The following is a 17,494-nucleotide window of genomic DNA, read 5'->3' on the forward strand; positions in this document are numbered from 1 at the left end:
AGTAATGGGAGGGCATTTCAGGGATTACCCAGACCCTGAAATCACCTGCATTTATTTTTCCACAGCTTTTTTACCCAATGTAAACTGGGGGAGAAAGTAACAAAAGACTTTATTAACATGATACAAAAGGATAACTCACACAGTCTTCGCTGAGATATCCACTCATTAGCATCTGTTGTTTAGGTAGCGGGGTGCCCCAAGTCCTGTACTCTAGGTAACCTACCCTAGGGTAAGACTGCCCTTCCCTAGGTGACCTCACAGTTACAAAAGAAAGCACGTCTGCACATCCTGACCACCCATCAGGATGGCACCAAGCTATCTTAACTTCCAAAGAGCAGGCACCTCCTAAGTTAGATGGTGCAATTAAGCCTGTCAGTCTCTGTAAGATTCTACATCTTTTTTTTTACTTTATTAGAGGAAACAGAATTTCTTTATTACTCCTACTAGTTAACTTCTTTTTACGAATTTATTTATTCGTCTCTCATACATTACATCCCGACAGCAGTTTCCCTCACTCCTTCTTCCCACCCCCTTCCCCTACCTTCTCTCTTCCACAGATCCACTCCTCCTCTGGGTCCCTTCAGAAAAGAGCAGACCTAGAATAGAACCAAGCATGGCTGGGGGGAAAAAAAAGGTCAATGAGAAAATTCCTAATGATGTTCTGCTACACTTGTAGACCAGAGCCAAGCATACTATCATCAGAGAGGGTCCATCCAGCAACTAATAGGAGCAGATGCATGTAGTAATTAGAGCGGCGGGGCTGCGACCCCAGCACCCCGCTGCCCACAAGGCTAGCTTTACCAGAAATAATTACACGGACATTGTATTCTTTGAAACACTGCTTGGCCCTTTAGCTCTAGCCCTTACTGGCTAATTCTGATATCCCGATCAACCCATCTCTAATAATCTGTGAGCACCAGTCTTAGTGAGCATGGGTCTTACCAGGAAGATTCTAGCCTACGTCCATCCTGGGTCGGAGCTTCATCGCATGTGTCTCAGAGAGCAGAGCTCTCGCGTCCGCCCTGGAGATGGGAGCATGGCGTCTCTGCTCCAGACAGCAGAGCTGTTGAGTCTGAGCTCACTTCCTCTTCCTCCCAGCATTCTGTTCTGTTTACTCCTCCCACCTATGTTTTAACCCATCAGGGCAAGCAGCTTCTTTTTTTAATTAACCAATGACCTTCCTCCATCAGATGCAGAGACCCACAGCCGAACATTAGGCGAAACTCGGGGTTAGCATCACAGATGACATACATCCACCAATATATAAAGCTGTAACTATAATAAAATATTATCCTGCCCAACACCTGAGCAGAGAATGTGTGGCAAAACACTCATTGAGACCATGGGTGTGCCTATGGCATATTTCAAATTCTGGAAGATTTGTACATTCAAAGAAATGTAGTTATAGCTGTAAGTGTTCCCGTACATAGCCCTCGGCGATAGTTGACTGTTTAAATGCCTTTACTGTCTTGACTTCCAACCCATGAAACCATCAGCCCAAGTTCTTACCTGCACCAATAAACGGAAGCTACGGTTCAGACACATCATCTCTTGGAAGCAGACAAGATCGCCTGGCAAAAGTTGGGAGCATGGGGGTGGGGTGGGGTGGGGTGGGAGAAGGGGAGAGGGGGAGAGGAGGGAGAAGGGGAGGGTTGGGGAGAGCTTGAAGGAGTGGGATGGTTGAGATGGACGGATATAGGAGCAGGGAAGGAGATACCTTAATTGAGGGAGCCATTTGGGGGTTGGTAGAGACTTGGCTCTGGAGGAGTTCCCAGGAGTCCACCGGGATGACCCCAGCTAGGACCCTCAGCAGTGGAGGAGAGGGTGCCTGAACTGGCCTTGTCCCATAGTCAGACTGATGACTATCTTGAACATCACCATAGAACCTTTATCTGGCAACAGATGGAGATAGATACAGAGACCTACATCGGAGCACTGGACTGAGCTTCCCAAAGTCCAGGTGAAGAGCAGAAGTCAGGATTATGAGGGGTTGGTCCACCCACTGAGACAGTGTGTCTGAGCAAATGGTAGCTCACCAGATAGACTGGGACTAAACGAGCATGGGATCAAACCGGACCCTCTGAATGTGGCTGACAATTGGGGCAGACTGAGAAGCCAATGATAATGGCACTGAGATTTGTCTCTACTGTGTGTACTGGCTTTTTGGGATCCTATTCTAATAGGATGCACACCTTCCTAAGCCTGGATGGGGGGGGACAACGACGACGACCCTTGGACTTCCCACAGGGCAAGGGTATCCTGCCCTCTATTAGGACTAGAGGGGGTGGGGAGAGGGGGGTGGGGAGCAAGAGGGAAGTGGGAAGAGGGGAGGAAGTGGAAAATGTTATTGGGTTTATTTATAAAGTAATAAAAAAAATTTTTTTAAAAAGAAAGAGCTGGGCAGTGGTGGAGTATGCCTTTAATCCCAGCACTTGGGAGGCCAGAGGCAAGCGGATCTCTGTGAGTTCGAGGCCAGCCTGGTCTGCAAGAGCTAGTTCCAGGACAGGCACCAATGACTACAGAGAAACCCATTCTCGAAAATCCAAAAAGAAAGAAAAGAAAAGAAAGAAAGAAAGAAAGAAAGAAAGAAAGAAGAAAAGAAAGGAGAAGAAAAGAGAAAAAAAAACGGAAAAACGCCTCCATACAGTTCCAAAGAATACAAATTTCTTCCTTTTCTGACCGGACAGTGAGTTCCAACTCTTCCCATTGGAGGCTTTAAAACAAAGCAAAGGTTTAGTTTGGGTTATTTTTTTAAAGATTATAAAACTTTTCTGCAAACTGACAGCTGTCTGAGGGTGGAGTAGGGAGGAAGCTGGTGCTCGGTGGTTCCTGACTAATAATATTTTACAGGACCACTCTCGCAGCTCTGCGTTTCTCAGTTCCGCGACCTCTGATTGTCCCCCGCCTACATTGGATCTATGGACACGCCCATCGCCTCCCCGCACTCCCTCCCGCTCCCACGGGACGCGTGGACGGTCCCGTGACGTCATGACGCTGCGCAGCCCAATCAGCTGCGACGTTAAGGACATTTTAAATTTAAAGGCGGGGCGGTCCCGGAGCTTGGTGGACGCCGTTGATGTTCTGCGTTTTCCTGGGCTGCAGCCGGCGGGATGGCGGAGGAGGCGGCGGTGGCGGTGTGCGTGCGGGTGCGGCCGCTCAACAGCAGGTAGGTGGCGTGGGCAGCGGGGGACGGGCGACTGCGCTACCCTCCCTTCTGGGGACCTGCGCCCCGGCCGCACTGTCCCGGCTCGCCCCGGAGCAGGACTCGGTGTTTCCCGAGGACAAGTTCAGACCACGATAAGGACAGAAAATGTGCAGTTGTGGAGAAGAGTCTGAAATGCTAGAAAGACAGGGCAGGAAGTGGGAAATGCAGTCTCCTGGGTTTGCTAGCTTCCGGCCTTCAGCTAGAGATGCCAAAGCTTTTGGTGTTCGCGAAATTGGTATCGAACGAGTTGAGAGTCTCAAAATTGGGGATTCCTTGTACTTAAGAAGTTCCTTCCCTAATTTGGGAAACGTTTTCTTCTGGTTTGCTTTGACTGTCAACTTGACAGCCTAGTTTTATCTGAGGGAGACTCTACTGGAGGGGTTCAGGCCAGTGTGGGTGGTGCCATCCTTGCTCATGGGATCCAAGGCTGTATAAGAAAGCTAGCTGAGCCAGGCGGTGGTGGCGCACGCCTTTAATCCCAGCACTCGGGAGGCAGAGGCAGGCGGATCTCTGTGAGTTCGAGGCCAGCCTGGTCTACAAGAGCTAGTTCCAGGACAGGAACCAAAAGCTACGGAGAAACCCTGTCTCGAAAATCCAAAAAAAAAAAAAAGAAAGAAAGAAAGAAAAGAAAGCTAGCTGAGCAAAAGCCAGAGAGAGCAGAACAGCTAGCAGTATTTTTCATGGATATTGCCTCTGCTCCTACTTGAAACCGTGCCCAACTTTCCCTCGGTGCTAGAAGTGTAAGCTGAAATAAAACTGTTCTTCTCCAAGTTGCTTTTGATCAGAATATTTTGTCGTAGCGACAGAAAGCAAACTAGAACAGCATGTGTACTGGTAAGCCATTGCAATACACTGTGGAAAGTGAGCGTGGAAAATGTGGGAAGAGACATTGAACCTTCAATGGTGATTGGTTGATGCGCCTCGTATCAGGAAAATCCAGACACTTTCCACCAAAGAAAGGATAGGCAGTTACTTGATGGATGGGTCAATGGTTGATTGATGTGCTGCTTGGTGTGTATAGGAATTTAGAGGAAGATGGCATTGAAGAGATTAGTGCTCGTTGTGGCTCACAGCTCTAGTCCCAGCACTCTGGAGGCAGAGGCGGGGGTATCTCTGAGTTGTAGACCAGCCTCGGCTACCCAGTGAGTTCCAGGCCAACCAGGGCTACGTACTGAGACACTGTCTCAAGAGATAGAGAGAGACTGAGATTAGTGGGATCATTCAGGTAATTTATGGCGTGTTAACTTTTCCAGAAGTTTCCAACATTGTTTTTAAGGGTTTCAGACAGGCGGTAGACCCCACACAGACAGACATAACCATGAATATAGTGCAACATAAAATTATAATCATACTTGAAACTATAAAACTTTATTTTACAAGAGGTTGGGGGTTTGTTTACTTTTTTTTTTTCTTTTGTAGCAGTCTATTTATTGGAAGGTTCTCCATGAACTTTGTAGATGACAGCATCGGGTCACATGTGAAAAGTCAGACACCCCTAGGAGAGGAACCTAATCCGAGTAGCACTTTGCACTGCTTCCCTCCCAAGCTGGTGTTTAGAGTGAGGGCCTTCACTGATGAGAATCAGATCGCTAAAGTTCATTTAAGACAGCTAAGACCTGATCTCCCAAGGCAGACTTTCTGTAATTGCCACGTTCTTAAGGGTATTCTTCAGAATGTGAAATGTTTTAGATGATCCCTCCTGTGGTCCGACCTCTGTGATCACTTACGTTATTCTAAAGTTCTGGGTTCTCTTCTTCCAGAGAAGAAGAACTTGGAGAGGACGCCCATGTTTACTGGAAAACTGAAAGTAATACTATTTACCAGAGTGATGGGGGGAAATCCTTCAATTTTGGTAAGTTTATAACAGCGTCGAAAGTTATCATGTGCGGGTGTAGCCTCTGTTCCTTGCACTCCGAAGTCTGAAGGCAGGAGGATCAGGAGTTCAAGGGCAACCTGAACTACAAAATAAGTGCTCTTAGCTGAGCCATTTTCTCAGACCCTAGGCTGTCACCCTGTTAAAACTGAAATGATCGGAGAAGTATGTGACATAAAATGATCCCTGGTAAACAACCATTTTATAATATAGTGTTAGAGGAAAAACTGTCTAGGAGATTATAAGACCGACGGTACAGGTCCCCAAGACTTTACTACTAAATAAGCTTTGGTGGCCCTCTCCACATATAGAAGAACTCAGCCACTGCCTGAGGTTGAAGTACAAGCGTCTGCCAACTGCCCTCCACCTGAAATCCTGACTTGACACAGCCTGTGCGTGGTGCTTGGTTTTCCCAGGACTTCGGCCTGTGAGACGACTGTTAGGGTAGAAGCACGCCGATTGCTGGGTTCCTTGTTGTCCCCTGTGAACTTTTTCACCATGGAAACTGTCACCTTTTTTTTTTTAAGTTTATTAACAAAAGCAAAGATTCAGATCCTAGAGTGGAAAATTTATCAGTACAGATGCCTACATTTAGCAGGCAGACGACTGTTTCCTGTCACATATTTTTGTTTGATGTTTTCTTGATTTAGCTTGAGCTAGGCTTTTGGCAAGATATGTTATAAAATAAGATTTCTCAAAAATCGCGGCTCACATTTTCTAAGTACCGATATGATCACAATAATTCTATAAAGATGGTACTGTAGCTGTCATAAATTCTAGACTGAGGCCCAACACTTAGAAAATCCAATCAGGATTGTACCTAGCAGACTCTAGAGCCATCTGAGCCACTGTGCTCTGCGGCCTTTGAAAATGCATAGGGTTATTGACTTGTAGTTTTTTTTTTCTATATGAAGACCAGGGCATTTTCCCCTTGAGAAGATTGTTTACTGAAAAAGAAAAAAATTAAAGAAATAAAATCCTAGCCATGTCACCATTTTAGACCCTGATGGTTTATTTCTTTGGGTAATTATTAACACTTGGAAAATGCAGTTGATATGTTTGATTGAATTTCTGTGTTGTTCTTTTTAGATCGTGTCTTTCATAGCAATGAATCCACTAAAAATGTGTATGAAGAAATCGCCGTACCGATCATCAATTCTGCCATACAGGGCTACAACGGTCTGTACTCACTTCCTGTTGTGGGAATGCCTTAGGTCTTCAGTGTCTGTTCCATTAACTTAAGTATTGGTAGTTTTATTCACTAGAAGTTCGTTTTGAGTCTTTGTGTGTGTTTATTTGTCTGTTTTACTTGCTTTTACAGGTACCATATTTGCCTATGGGCAAACTGCATCAGGAAAAACGCATACTATGATGGGCTCTGAGGACTGTGTGGGAGTTATACCCAGGGCAATCCATGACATTTTCCAAAGGATTAAGAAGGTAACAAGCGTCAGACTTCCTAGCACGTGTAGGGAAAAGTAGTGGCAGAGGAGTGGCAATTGGTGAAAGTCAGGCACACTTATCTCCTGATAAGATAAGCATAGCATTGCCTCACACGCTTCCTAGAACTTGAAGTTCTCGGATTTATTTTCCCACTGAGTCCCAGAACAATATTATTCCCAACAACAAGCAGACTAAGCAGTAGGGGATCCTATCTGAACAGTTAGTTCCATGTTAGCTTTGTTTAGTTACCGGTTTTGCTTTTTTTGTTTGTTTTGTCTTTTTCAAGATAGGGTTGCTCTGTAGCTTTGAAGCCTGTCCTGGAACTAACTCTGTAGACCAGGCTGGCCTTGAACTCAGATCCGCCTGCCTCCACCTCCACCAAGTGCTGGGATTAAAGGCGTGCACTACCCACTGCCCAGCTGGTTCTAGTGATTCCTTAGGAGCCCTAAAAATGAACTGTGAAGTAAAGAGAAGGAAAGCGGAGTCAGTGTTTACAAAGCTTGGGCACAAAAGCCGGAGCATCTATTGTCAGGGCTTCTTTTTGAGCCTAGACAACTTGTTACTTCTTAAATACCACTTTTGTGGTTTTTATCAGCATATAGCCGTGGATTCTGTTGGCTTCGCAGATAACTCCTTTTGGGCTCTTTGCTCTCAGTATGTGACTGTATAATACCAGCTTATAAATGGGTGATTTTTTTCCTCCTAGTTTCCTGAGAGAGAATTTCTCTTACGGGTGTCTTACATGGAGATCTACAATGAAACCATTACAGACTTACTCTGTAGTGCCCAAAAAATGAAACCTTTGATAATTCGGGAAGACATCAACGTGAGTAAAAAGAACTAGGTGACGTCACTGGGTCAACACAGAATGGGCCTGCCAGCATTCAGTCAGGAGGGAGGTGACTTTCAGGGGGCCCTACGCACAATGCTGAACCGTTTGCTACAAGGAAAAGAGTTGTTGCCTTCACTTGTGAACCCCACTTTAAGAGGATCCAGTTTGGATTCAGTAGCCACATAAATGTCCCTAATTAACTAAAAGTCTTGTCAGGAACAGCACTGGTACCAATGATGGGGTTGATAGGGGTATGAGAGAGGTAAAGGGTGATAGAGAAATCCAATTATATGTATGAAATAGTCATATATAATGGTGTGAATTTATTTAAAACTTAATGAATTAATATGACTAAGGGCATAAAATGTATTTGATGCAGAAAATTTATACTTTAAAATAGGTTCTGTTCCAATTGCCCATTCTAAGTATATGAAAGTTCACTGAGCTGTACATATTTTGAGTCTGCATAATTTTGGTTTGTGATATGTTTATTTGCAAGTTTCTTTTTATATAATGAAGTTTATAAAATAAGTGAATAAGTTGGTTTTTTTCTACAGAATAATCATTCCCTCTTTTTTTTTACTTTCCCAAATTCTACAGTAGATTTTAACTTTGAAAGCAAACTTTGTCTAATATTTTCATAATTAACTGTTTTCAGAGAAATGTATATGTTGCTGATCTTACAGAAGAAGTGGTTTATACAGCAGAAATGGCTTTGAAATGGATCACAACAGGAGAAAGTAAGGCTGCTGTATTTTAAGTGCATACCAGAACTATCAAGTCCCATGTTTTAGCTAAAATAAGATGGGCTTCTCCTAGACTTGTTGCATTGAGCAGAAGTGCAGCCTGATGTCTTTCTTGTGCTTTAAGTCCATACACAGTTGACATATAGCTCATTATTTTTACAGAGAACAGACATTATGGAGTAACCAAAATGAATCAAAGAAGCAGTCGCTCCCATACGATTTTTAGGATGGTAGGTGATTCTGTCCTTCTACACTTGGTCTTTGCAAAGAAGAATTTACTTATTTTGACAAGCTGCCTTTATTCTGTCCTTCTACACTTGGTCTTTGCAAAGAAGAATTTACTTATTTTGACAAGCTGCCTTTTCTACCTAGATTTTGGAAAGCAGAGAAAAAGGTGAATCTTCTAACTGTGATGGGTCTATCAAAGTGTCGCATCTGGTGAGTGTTTATAAACATCATTCCGTGTGGGCCCGGAGAGACAGGCTGTTGGGGGGCTGCTTGAATAAGAACTGTTTACTAAGTAGGAACAAAGGGTCAATAGCTGGCAGAATAAGTGATCATCGGAATAGCCTTGGGTACTAGCTGAGCTGTTGGTGTAAGGGTTAGCCTCAGGTACTAGCTGAGGTGCTAATGTGGTGGTCAGCTAATCTTTGTTCCTATGTGTGATGGCTGTACAACTGTAAGAACAATCTTCTCTTGCCTGAGAGTTGAATCTTGGAATTTGAATATGTTTTATTTATTTGTTTGTTTTTAAATCTTAGCCAAATTTGTTTGTTTTTAAATCAGTGTAACTTAAAAGAGTATGATAAACAAAAACAAAAAGTAGGAAGAATGGTTAAAACATTTTTTGTAGCAATGAGAAAGCGTGTTTATAAATGTGGGAATTCTGTTGTTCATCCCTTGCTGATTTGCCGCATGTGGGTCTCAGGATAACCTGGGCCAGCCTGTCTGCATCCTGTAAAACCCTTCTGGAAAAGAAATGTTCCCTCTGGAGTCTTCTGGCTCCTTGGGCGGCTGATTTCTGGTTTTTCTCCTGGCCTTGGGAATGTTATTCCCCAGCATCCCTCAGCTCTGCGCCGTCTGTGCTGTCTTTTCTCTTACCCTTCGGTGGTTCTCTGGCTTCAGGTTTCAGGGCCACAGTCGTTCCTTTAGGAGGCTGAATCCCTGTGCTACCCTCTTGCATAAAGCCTTACAGTAGCTCACCGCATTTCAGAAGCCCCATGTCTCCAGTAGCTCCCCGCATTTCAGAAGCCCCATGCCTCCAGTAGCTCCCCACATTTCAGAAGCCCTATGTCTCCAGTAGCTCCCCGCATTTCAGAAGCCCCATGTCTCCAGTAGCTCCCCGCATTTCAGAAGCCCCATGTCTCCAGTAGCTCCCCGCATTTCAGAAGCCCCATGCCTCCCAGTAGCTCCCCACATTTCAGAAGCCCCATGCCTTCCAGTAGCTCCCTGCATTTCAGAAGCCCCATGCTTCCAGCCCTGCTTTCAAGACGCCACACAATCTGGCCCATGCCTACAGTCATACACGGTCGCTGCAGTTCACCGGTTTGGTGGATGTTGGGTTTGGCTTGTCACGACAGGCTAGCCTGGAGCTCGTGGCAGTCCTCCTGCCTTTCCTTCCCAGATTCCAGGATCACATCTAAGCAGCTAGATCCTTTCTGGGTTATTAGCGAACACTCTAAGGGAGTCTGCTTTGTGAACTGGCATGCTGACCTTTCTACACGGTACTGTTTGTTTTCATCTCTTCATAGCTGACCCCTCCCTCTTCTCTGTCACTTACATGTAGACCTAATAGCAGGCCTTCCCCTGCCTCCTGTTCCAGAGAGCATACTGTGTCCCTCTGTGCCCTTTTCCAGCGATCTAAACCTTCTCTTGTGTGTATAAATCCCTCCGTCTTCTCACAAAGCTTCTCTGTAGAAGGTGAGGTCTCAGAGCAGAACTTAAGTGCATGGCTCTCTGCTGTTGCTCAGCGCCTAGCATGCTGCCCACATTGTGATTCTCAGTTTTCTCTGTGTTACTTATGAAATGAAAGAGAGGCCAATGCTCTTAAAAGCTACAGTGTAGTATGGTACATACATGCCAGCCCAGCAAAATAAGAACCATGTGAATGAGTCTCACCTCTAAAGAGCTTGGACGTGCAGTTAAGAATTTATTCATTCAGCCAGGCGGTGGTGGCGCACGCCTGTAATCCCAGCACTCGGGAGGCAGAGGCAGGTGGATCTCTGTGAGTTCGAGACCAGCCTGGTCTACCAAGGGAGTTCCAGGACAGGCTCCAAAGCTACAGAGAAACCCTGTCTCGAAAAACAAAAAAAAAAAAAAAAAAAAAAAAGAATTTATTCATTCTAGGTATACCAGAAGGGTAAAAATGGCAAAACTCCATTGAGAAGACAATGTTTGCTTTGGTTCTTGAGTGCAGAGTAAGGATGAACTAAAACATTAGAAATAAAGAGGAAAAGCATCAAAAGCCACAGCAGAGGCCAGGTTGCTAAGATTATATTCTCTTCTGTAAAGTACTGGGCTTTGTATAGGGCACACCTCAGCAACATAGAGGATGGATAGACAGACAGACAGATGAAAGAGAAGAGATAAGGAACAAGACATGGAGATCAGTGTGGCTTAGTTTAAAAAAAGAAAAGGCCTAAATAGTAGGCTGGGAGATAAAGTATTTCTTCACCAAGTTAGAGTTTATTGTTTCTAGTTACACCTCCTAACACATATTTTCATCTGTCTTACAGAATTTGGTTGATCTTGCTGGCAGTGAAAGAGCTGCTCAAACAGGAGCCGAAGGTAATGAAACTTGGTGGTGTCTGACCATGCATTTTAAAGTGCTGATAGTGTAATGATTTCCAGATGAAAGTCTTTATGATAAATCAAACTTAATAACTTTGACCTACTACAGCACCAACTTAAAATTTCAGTTTTGCAGATGATAGGGCTGTGCAGCTGGGAAGTCCAGGAATGTATTATAAAAACCATCTAAGCTGTCTTGATTAGAACATTAAGAAAAGCCATGGACAGCATCCTTCTAGTACTAATGTACTGGCTCGATGCTTTGCTGTTTACTTAGACACCGTATTTCAGAACGCTTTCCCTCCATTGAAGAACACAGTGACCATGACTATTGCTCAGAAGGAAAAGAACAAGAATCAGAATCACTCCAAGAAGACTCTGTCTAGTATCTGAACTGCAGAGCTCAGATGTGTCCCTACAGGGAGAGTGTAGCATTGAGTCCAGATTTAACTGGATACTTGTAACTTTTCATGACAAGATTGACCATTTGATTTTTCCTGTTCTTTTTGTGTGAGTAATAAAACATAAGAAAAACTAAGTAAGATAGTAGTGTTCAAATAAATCGATAAAAATAAAATAACTCTCATAAGCAAAAGAAAAGTTTGAATATTTTAGTGTGCTTTTTCAAGGTTTGCATTTTAACTTTTTGAATGGTGTAGGCATCTTAACAGTTTAAAAATAAAAATTACTGGCATTTGATTGGAAGGCCATGATTGCTTTTATTTAAAGGTTTATAAAAAGACTTAACTGATTAGAGGACCTTGGGAAGCAGGCATTTTTTTTCCCGTCTTAGTTTCCATTTTCTCGATGTTATTTTCCCTCGGATGATGGTGTTTCTGCTCGACTTCATATGTAGGCAGACTAGAAAGAGAACTCCTAGTATTGAGAGTGAGCTCAGGTTGAACCACAGCGTAGATCTTCGCATCATCTGTCCCTTTCACATCTGACTCAGGACTTACAAGCAAGCACTTCATCCAGCACAGAGGCTAAGTTTCACATTTGTCTAACTCAGGTGTGCGACTCAAGGAAGGCTGTAATATAAACCGGAGTTTGTTTATTTTGGGACAAGTGATTAAGAAACTTAGTGATGAACAAGTTGGGTAAGTTGTATTATATACTTATTTCTTATGGGTTTTTATTATTTGGAGAATTGTAATACTTTAGTCGTAATCAAGTGTATTGATTTCTTCTACACTGTTAAAGGTTTTGTGAGCTGTCTTTTAGTTTTGTTTTTTTTTTTTTTAAGCTTGTGTGTTTATTTGAGATGTGGTAATTGGACATATTACAGAGTACAGTGTGACATTTTGGTACTCATGTGGCGTTCTTAAGAACGTTTCATCTCTTAAGAATCTGTGATATTCCGGTTGTACAGCTTAGTATTTTATTTTGCTCCTCATGTGTGGGAGCCCTAGGTGATTGGGGCTCTAACTGCAGGTGTTGGAGCCACAGCGTTTCCATCCCCGCTCCAGCACTGGTGTGCCAACCACACTGCTTCTGTATCTTAATTAATCCTCAGTTGCTTGCCTAGAGAATCCTTTCCCTAAAACTTTTTTTTTTTTTTTTTTTTGATTTTTGCAAACACAACTGGTGGTCGGAGGACAGCTCTTAGGAATCACATCTCCCCTGTCACCTTGTCGAACCCACGTCTAATTTAGCTCTTCAGACCTCTACACAGGTGCCTCTACTGACTGGGCCATCTCGTCAGCCTTTTAAATTTTTTGGTTTTTCAAGACAGGGTTTCTCTGTGTAACAGCTCTGGCTGTCCGGAATTCGCTTTGTAAATCAGGCTAGCCTCAAACTCACAGATCTGCCTGCTGGGATTAAAGGCGTTTGCCATGCATCCAGCTTTAATTTTTTTGTTTTTTATTAGAATATATTAATTATACATAATAATGTGCTTCATTCATTGTGACATTTTAATATATGTGCATAATTTATGAGCATAGCTTCTTACACAAATAACTATAACCTACTAAGTTTATTCCCTATCTTAAGTATTCTTAATTAGCAGGTTAATCTGCCTTATACAACCTGTAAAAATTTAATTTATAAGATTATGAGTAAGTGTTCGTTTTCTTAAAGGACAACATTTTTATGTATGCACTCTCAACCCTTTTCTTCCCATACTTGTTTCTTGCTAAGTGGTTTCATAAATTACCGAGATAGCAAACTGACACGAATTCTTCAGAATTCCTTGGGAGGAAATGCAAAAACCCGCATCATCTGCACAATTACTCCAGCATCGTTCGATGAAACCCTAACAACTCTCCAGGTGAGTTTAATTTTCATCTCGTTATACTGTAGGGAATGCCCGGCTTTCAGAAGAAAACATTCTCTACTGAAATGACAAGCCCCCTGATGTGCCTGCTATAGAACAGATGTGCAACCTAGCAAACAGCATTCCTTAGTGTAATTTCCCAGGCTTTAGTATTTGTATCCCATCTCTGTAGTTTTGGGAATATCCAATACTTTTAACTGGAGTGATTTGATGCTTTCTTTAAATAACTGTATATCTATTGATTATGTGGTAACTAAAAACTTTATGTTAGATTCATAAATGAAATACTAGTGTTACTTGCCACAAATAGTGATTATAAAAATATATAATGTGTGTGTGACCAAACATTTAATGACTTTCTGCTAACTGTTGGCTGCAGAAGAACTGTAGGCCTGCATTTTCTATTGAAAAAGAAAGGATATGAGAAGGGAAAATGGAAAACAAGTTAATAAAGCAACTTTCTCAGTGAGGGTCCAGTGTTGTTTGTTAATGGTTACCTGAGGATTGTCACCTACGACTCTTAGCTGCTGCAGGGGTGGGGGATGAAGCTCTGGGAGAATGCTTGCAGAGCAGACACAGACCCTAAGTTCTCCCCGTGGGGGGAAAATGCTTCAAAGCTGAGCATGATGGCACGTGCCCCAGATCCCAGGGTTTAGGAGACCGAAGCAGATGGACTGGCCTGGGTAACGTAAAACACTCTCTCTAAAATAGAAAACAAATTAAGCCAAGTGTAATGATGTGGGTCTCTAGTTGTAGCTCCTGGGAAGCAGAAACGAGATGATTTCTCTAAGTGTTAGACTAGCTTGATCTGCCTATGAAGTCTCAGGCCAGTCTGACCATGTAACAAGATCCTGTCTACAAAAGAAAAGAATTGTAGCTGTTGAGTACTGGGTCAGGGTGCTGCTGGCCTCACAGTGTTTATAAAGTGGATGAGACTTGGCTTCCAACGTAATTGTCTTGAATTAGTAAGCTGGCAAATAAGAATGGAGTCCTGGGAGCTCAGTCCTGGGAGCTGGAGAGATGGCTCCGTGGACAAAGCACTTCATTCACTAGTGTGAGGGCCGGAGTCCCAGCATCCAGGCTCACATGCAGAGCACCTCTCCTGTACCCCCGCACCCAGGAAACAAAGCCAAGGGATCCCAGGACAAGCTGACTGGCTGGACTAGCCTAATCAACAAGCTCCAGGTTCAGGAAGAAGCTCTGCTCAGTAAAGAAGGTGTAGCAGTCAATGAAGATATCTAACAATAACCCTTGTGCTCCATGTGCACACACATATATGCACGCATGTGCCTGCACACATGAACACACCACATACACAACATTCCCCCACCCAGCGAAGATCAGAACAAAGGTTAAAAAGAAAGGACAGATACTTTCAGCCAAAAATGCTATTTTTTTTTCAAAGAAACTTTATTACAAGAAGTAAGTATATTGATTATCGGAATTCTTTTAATATTGAACATCTTACGTTTTGTCCCAGTTTGCCAGCACTGCTAAATATATGAAGAATACTCCTTATGTTAATGAGGTGTCAAATGATGAAGCTCTCTTGAAAAGGTACAGAAAGGAAATAGTGGATCTCAAAAAACAATTGGAGGAGGTATGTATGATTTTTAATTGGGGTAAGGATTAAGAACTGATATAGAATGATGGACATCTGCCTCAGAGACTATAAATTTATGAATATATGAATCAATACAACTTAATTTTAAAGCAAATGTATTTTAGCTTAAAATCAATTTATAAAGTTTTAACTTTAGGAAATAAGATGGAACTTAGTGGTAGTGTTGCCTAGAATATACAGGGCCCTGGGTCTATCTTCAACAACAAAAGAAGTTTACTACAACCTGAAATACCTTGTTTCTGAATGTTGGAGATGTCGTTAAGTCGACAGGATGATTGTCCAGTGTGTGCAAAGCCCTGAACTTACCCCTCAGCACCTCAGACAAACCAAGCCTGTGGTGGATGCCTATAATATTAGTACCTCGGGGTTGGAGGCTGGGAAACCTGGGAATTCAGGGTCATCCTTTGCTGTGTCACCATTTCTAGACCAGCCAAGACTACATGTATCTCAAAAAACAAAAGTGAACGAGGGGGCATTTCTTGAAATTATTAAGCTTTGTTGAGAGACCATGTATTTTCGTATGTGGATTGTATAGTGACCTAAGTCTACCTTGTGCTTTCACATTCTCCTGAACGCCTCTTCCACCCTGAGGTGGCCTCTGAGAGTTCACCAGCCAGCCTTTCTTCTGCTTCATTGTTTCTGTCATCGTGTTCCTAAGCTTGTAAAAAACCTTTCCTTTTAGTAGGTCTTTTTAATGAATGTCTCTTCTATTGCAGTTTTCAAATTTCAGCTTCTTTGACTTCCCTACCTATTTATATCTTCATGGACAATTAATAGAATTAACATCATTATACTGGCATGAAATATAGTATCCTAATGAAAGAACTGTATATAGTTTATCTCTTAAGTTTAACTATTGGCTATGATAGCTACATGTTGGGTTTCTGTATGTAGATGATATCTTACTTGAATAAAATTAAAGTTCTCATAGATTACATGCAAATGTAATCTTCTGTTGTTGAAGCTATTTTCTATAGCCCGATTTTGCTACATTTATAGTTAACATAACCCAATATTTCTTAGGTAAATACAAAGACTCGGGCACAGGAAATGGAGAAAGATCAGCTGGCTCAGCTTCTGGATGAAAAAGACTTGCTCCAGAAAGTACAAGATGAGAAAATCCAGAACCTGAAGCGGATGCTGGTGACGTCGTCTTCTATTGCATTGCAGCAGGAGCTAAAGGTAGAGTTGCAAGATGTCAGAGAACACAACAGGTCTTTCCATGTCCTCAAGATGTCAGAGAACACGACAGGTCTTTCTGTGTCCTTAAGATGGCAGAGAACACTACAGGTCTTTCTGAGTCCTTAAGATGTAACCCTTTATCCTTTGATATGGGTCCTTAAGAAACTTAGAGCACTCTGTGTGTTTGCCATGTATCAACTCTACCTAAGAAGGGAGTTTAATTGCCTCTCCCCTGTCTGCATGTAAACAGATACTAATTCAAAAAGTCTAGGGTGTTAGTAAAGACTGTCTGGACAATGGTTCGTAGTAAAGTCTAATAAAATTTGTAAGATGGGACTGGAGAGATGGCTCAGTGGTTAAGAGCACTGACTGCTCTTTCAGAGGACCCTGGTTCAATTCCTAACACCCACACGGCAGCTCACAGCTGTCTGTAACTCCAGTTCTAGGGGATCCAACACCCTTACACAGAATATATACAGGCAAAACATGTGTATATTCAAATAAAATTAATAAATCTTTTTTTAAAAAAAAGGAATTTATAAATGACTAGGAACTAAGATCTCTAGGGTTTATGACAGTACCTTCTACTTAATTAATGGTAATATTAACTCAGGAAAACCGGTTGACAATATAAATCAGTGTAGGGATCAAAACCCTACCTTCCAGCAGGTGTACTTTGTTCTTCCTGGGATAGGTTTCTGTTCAGTAGAAATGATGTATATTTAAGTTCATAGGGTAGCCCTCAAAGCCAGACCGATCTAACTCTAATCTCAGTTCTGTCAGTTCCTAACTATTGACTTTACCTGAAGGACAGCTTGATATCCAGTCTCATGAATGTGTATAACAGTCCTTTCTACACAGAAAATCCTAGTGTAAGCCTTCAATGTAATTACCAGTAGGCATGTTGTGTAAGTCACTAGCAGGTGTACATTCATTCAAGAAGTGTTGGTTGACTAAGCGATGATCAGAAAATAGCTCAATGGAAGCAGATGCTTCAAGAAGCAGCCACCATTTCCAAAAGCTTAGGAGTTTTGCAAATGCATGGTAAACATACTTTGAACTTAAAATGCACAGTGGCCAGGGTATATTAACGTGCATTGAGGAATTTGAATGTGATATTATGCTAAGGACAATAGAGTCTTTTATGTAATATCAACATTGATCTTCAGAAAGGTATAGCTACTGTCTGCAGCAGATAAGTTATACCTCTAGGAGAATTATGACTCTGGAAAGATAGCAAATTGTCCAATTGGGGGGAAAATGAGGGATAAACTAAACAGGATTTTGATGTTTTGGGCTTTTTTCCTTGGCTGTAGATACAGTAAAGCCATGACTTATTTGTAAGAGCAATCTTTGGGGGGGAAGCAGGTTCGAGTTAGGGTTTTCTTGTAGCTTTGGAGCCTGTCCTGGAACTCACTCTGTAGACCATGTTGGCCTCAAACTCACAGAGATCCGCCTGCCTCTGCCTCCCCGAGTGCTGGGATTAAAGGCGTGCACCAGCACTAGCACTTGCAAGAGCAA

General features: G+C 42.6%; 1 protein-coding gene across 1 annotated transcript in view; it reads left to right on the plus strand.

The window, feature by feature from the left end:
• Window positions 1-3,062: 3,062 nt before the first annotated feature.
• The window catches only part of Cenpe (centromere protein E), a 64,020-nt gene continuing 49,588 nt past the window's right edge, over window positions 3,063-17,494 (plus strand). The window contains exons 1-13 of the mRNA XM_013349949.1: window positions 3,063-3,166; window positions 4,966-5,057; window positions 6,168-6,257; window positions 6,400-6,518; window positions 7,228-7,347; window positions 8,012-8,093; window positions 8,262-8,329; window positions 8,472-8,537; window positions 10,835-10,886; window positions 11,902-11,989; window positions 13,032-13,161; window positions 14,648-14,767; window positions 15,815-15,973. Coding sequence (XP_013205403.1) covers window positions 3,111-3,166; window positions 4,966-5,057; window positions 6,168-6,257; window positions 6,400-6,518; window positions 7,228-7,347; window positions 8,012-8,093; window positions 8,262-8,329; window positions 8,472-8,537; window positions 10,835-10,886; window positions 11,902-11,989; window positions 13,032-13,161; window positions 14,648-14,767; window positions 15,815-15,973 — 1,242 coding nt within the window. The 5' untranslated portion in view covers window positions 3,063-3,110. The remainder of the gene's footprint in view (window positions 3,167-4,965; window positions 5,058-6,167; window positions 6,258-6,399; window positions 6,519-7,227; window positions 7,348-8,011; window positions 8,094-8,261; window positions 8,330-8,471; window positions 8,538-10,834; window positions 10,887-11,901; window positions 11,990-13,031; window positions 13,162-14,647; window positions 14,768-15,814; window positions 15,974-17,494) is intronic.

The sequence above is a fragment of the Microtus ochrogaster genome, chromosome 21 (assembly GCF_000317375.1).
Source record: "Microtus ochrogaster isolate Prairie Vole_2 chromosome 21, MicOch1.0, whole genome shotgun sequence".
NCBI classification, from domain to species: Eukaryota; Metazoa; Chordata; class Mammalia; order Rodentia; family Cricetidae; genus Microtus; species Microtus ochrogaster.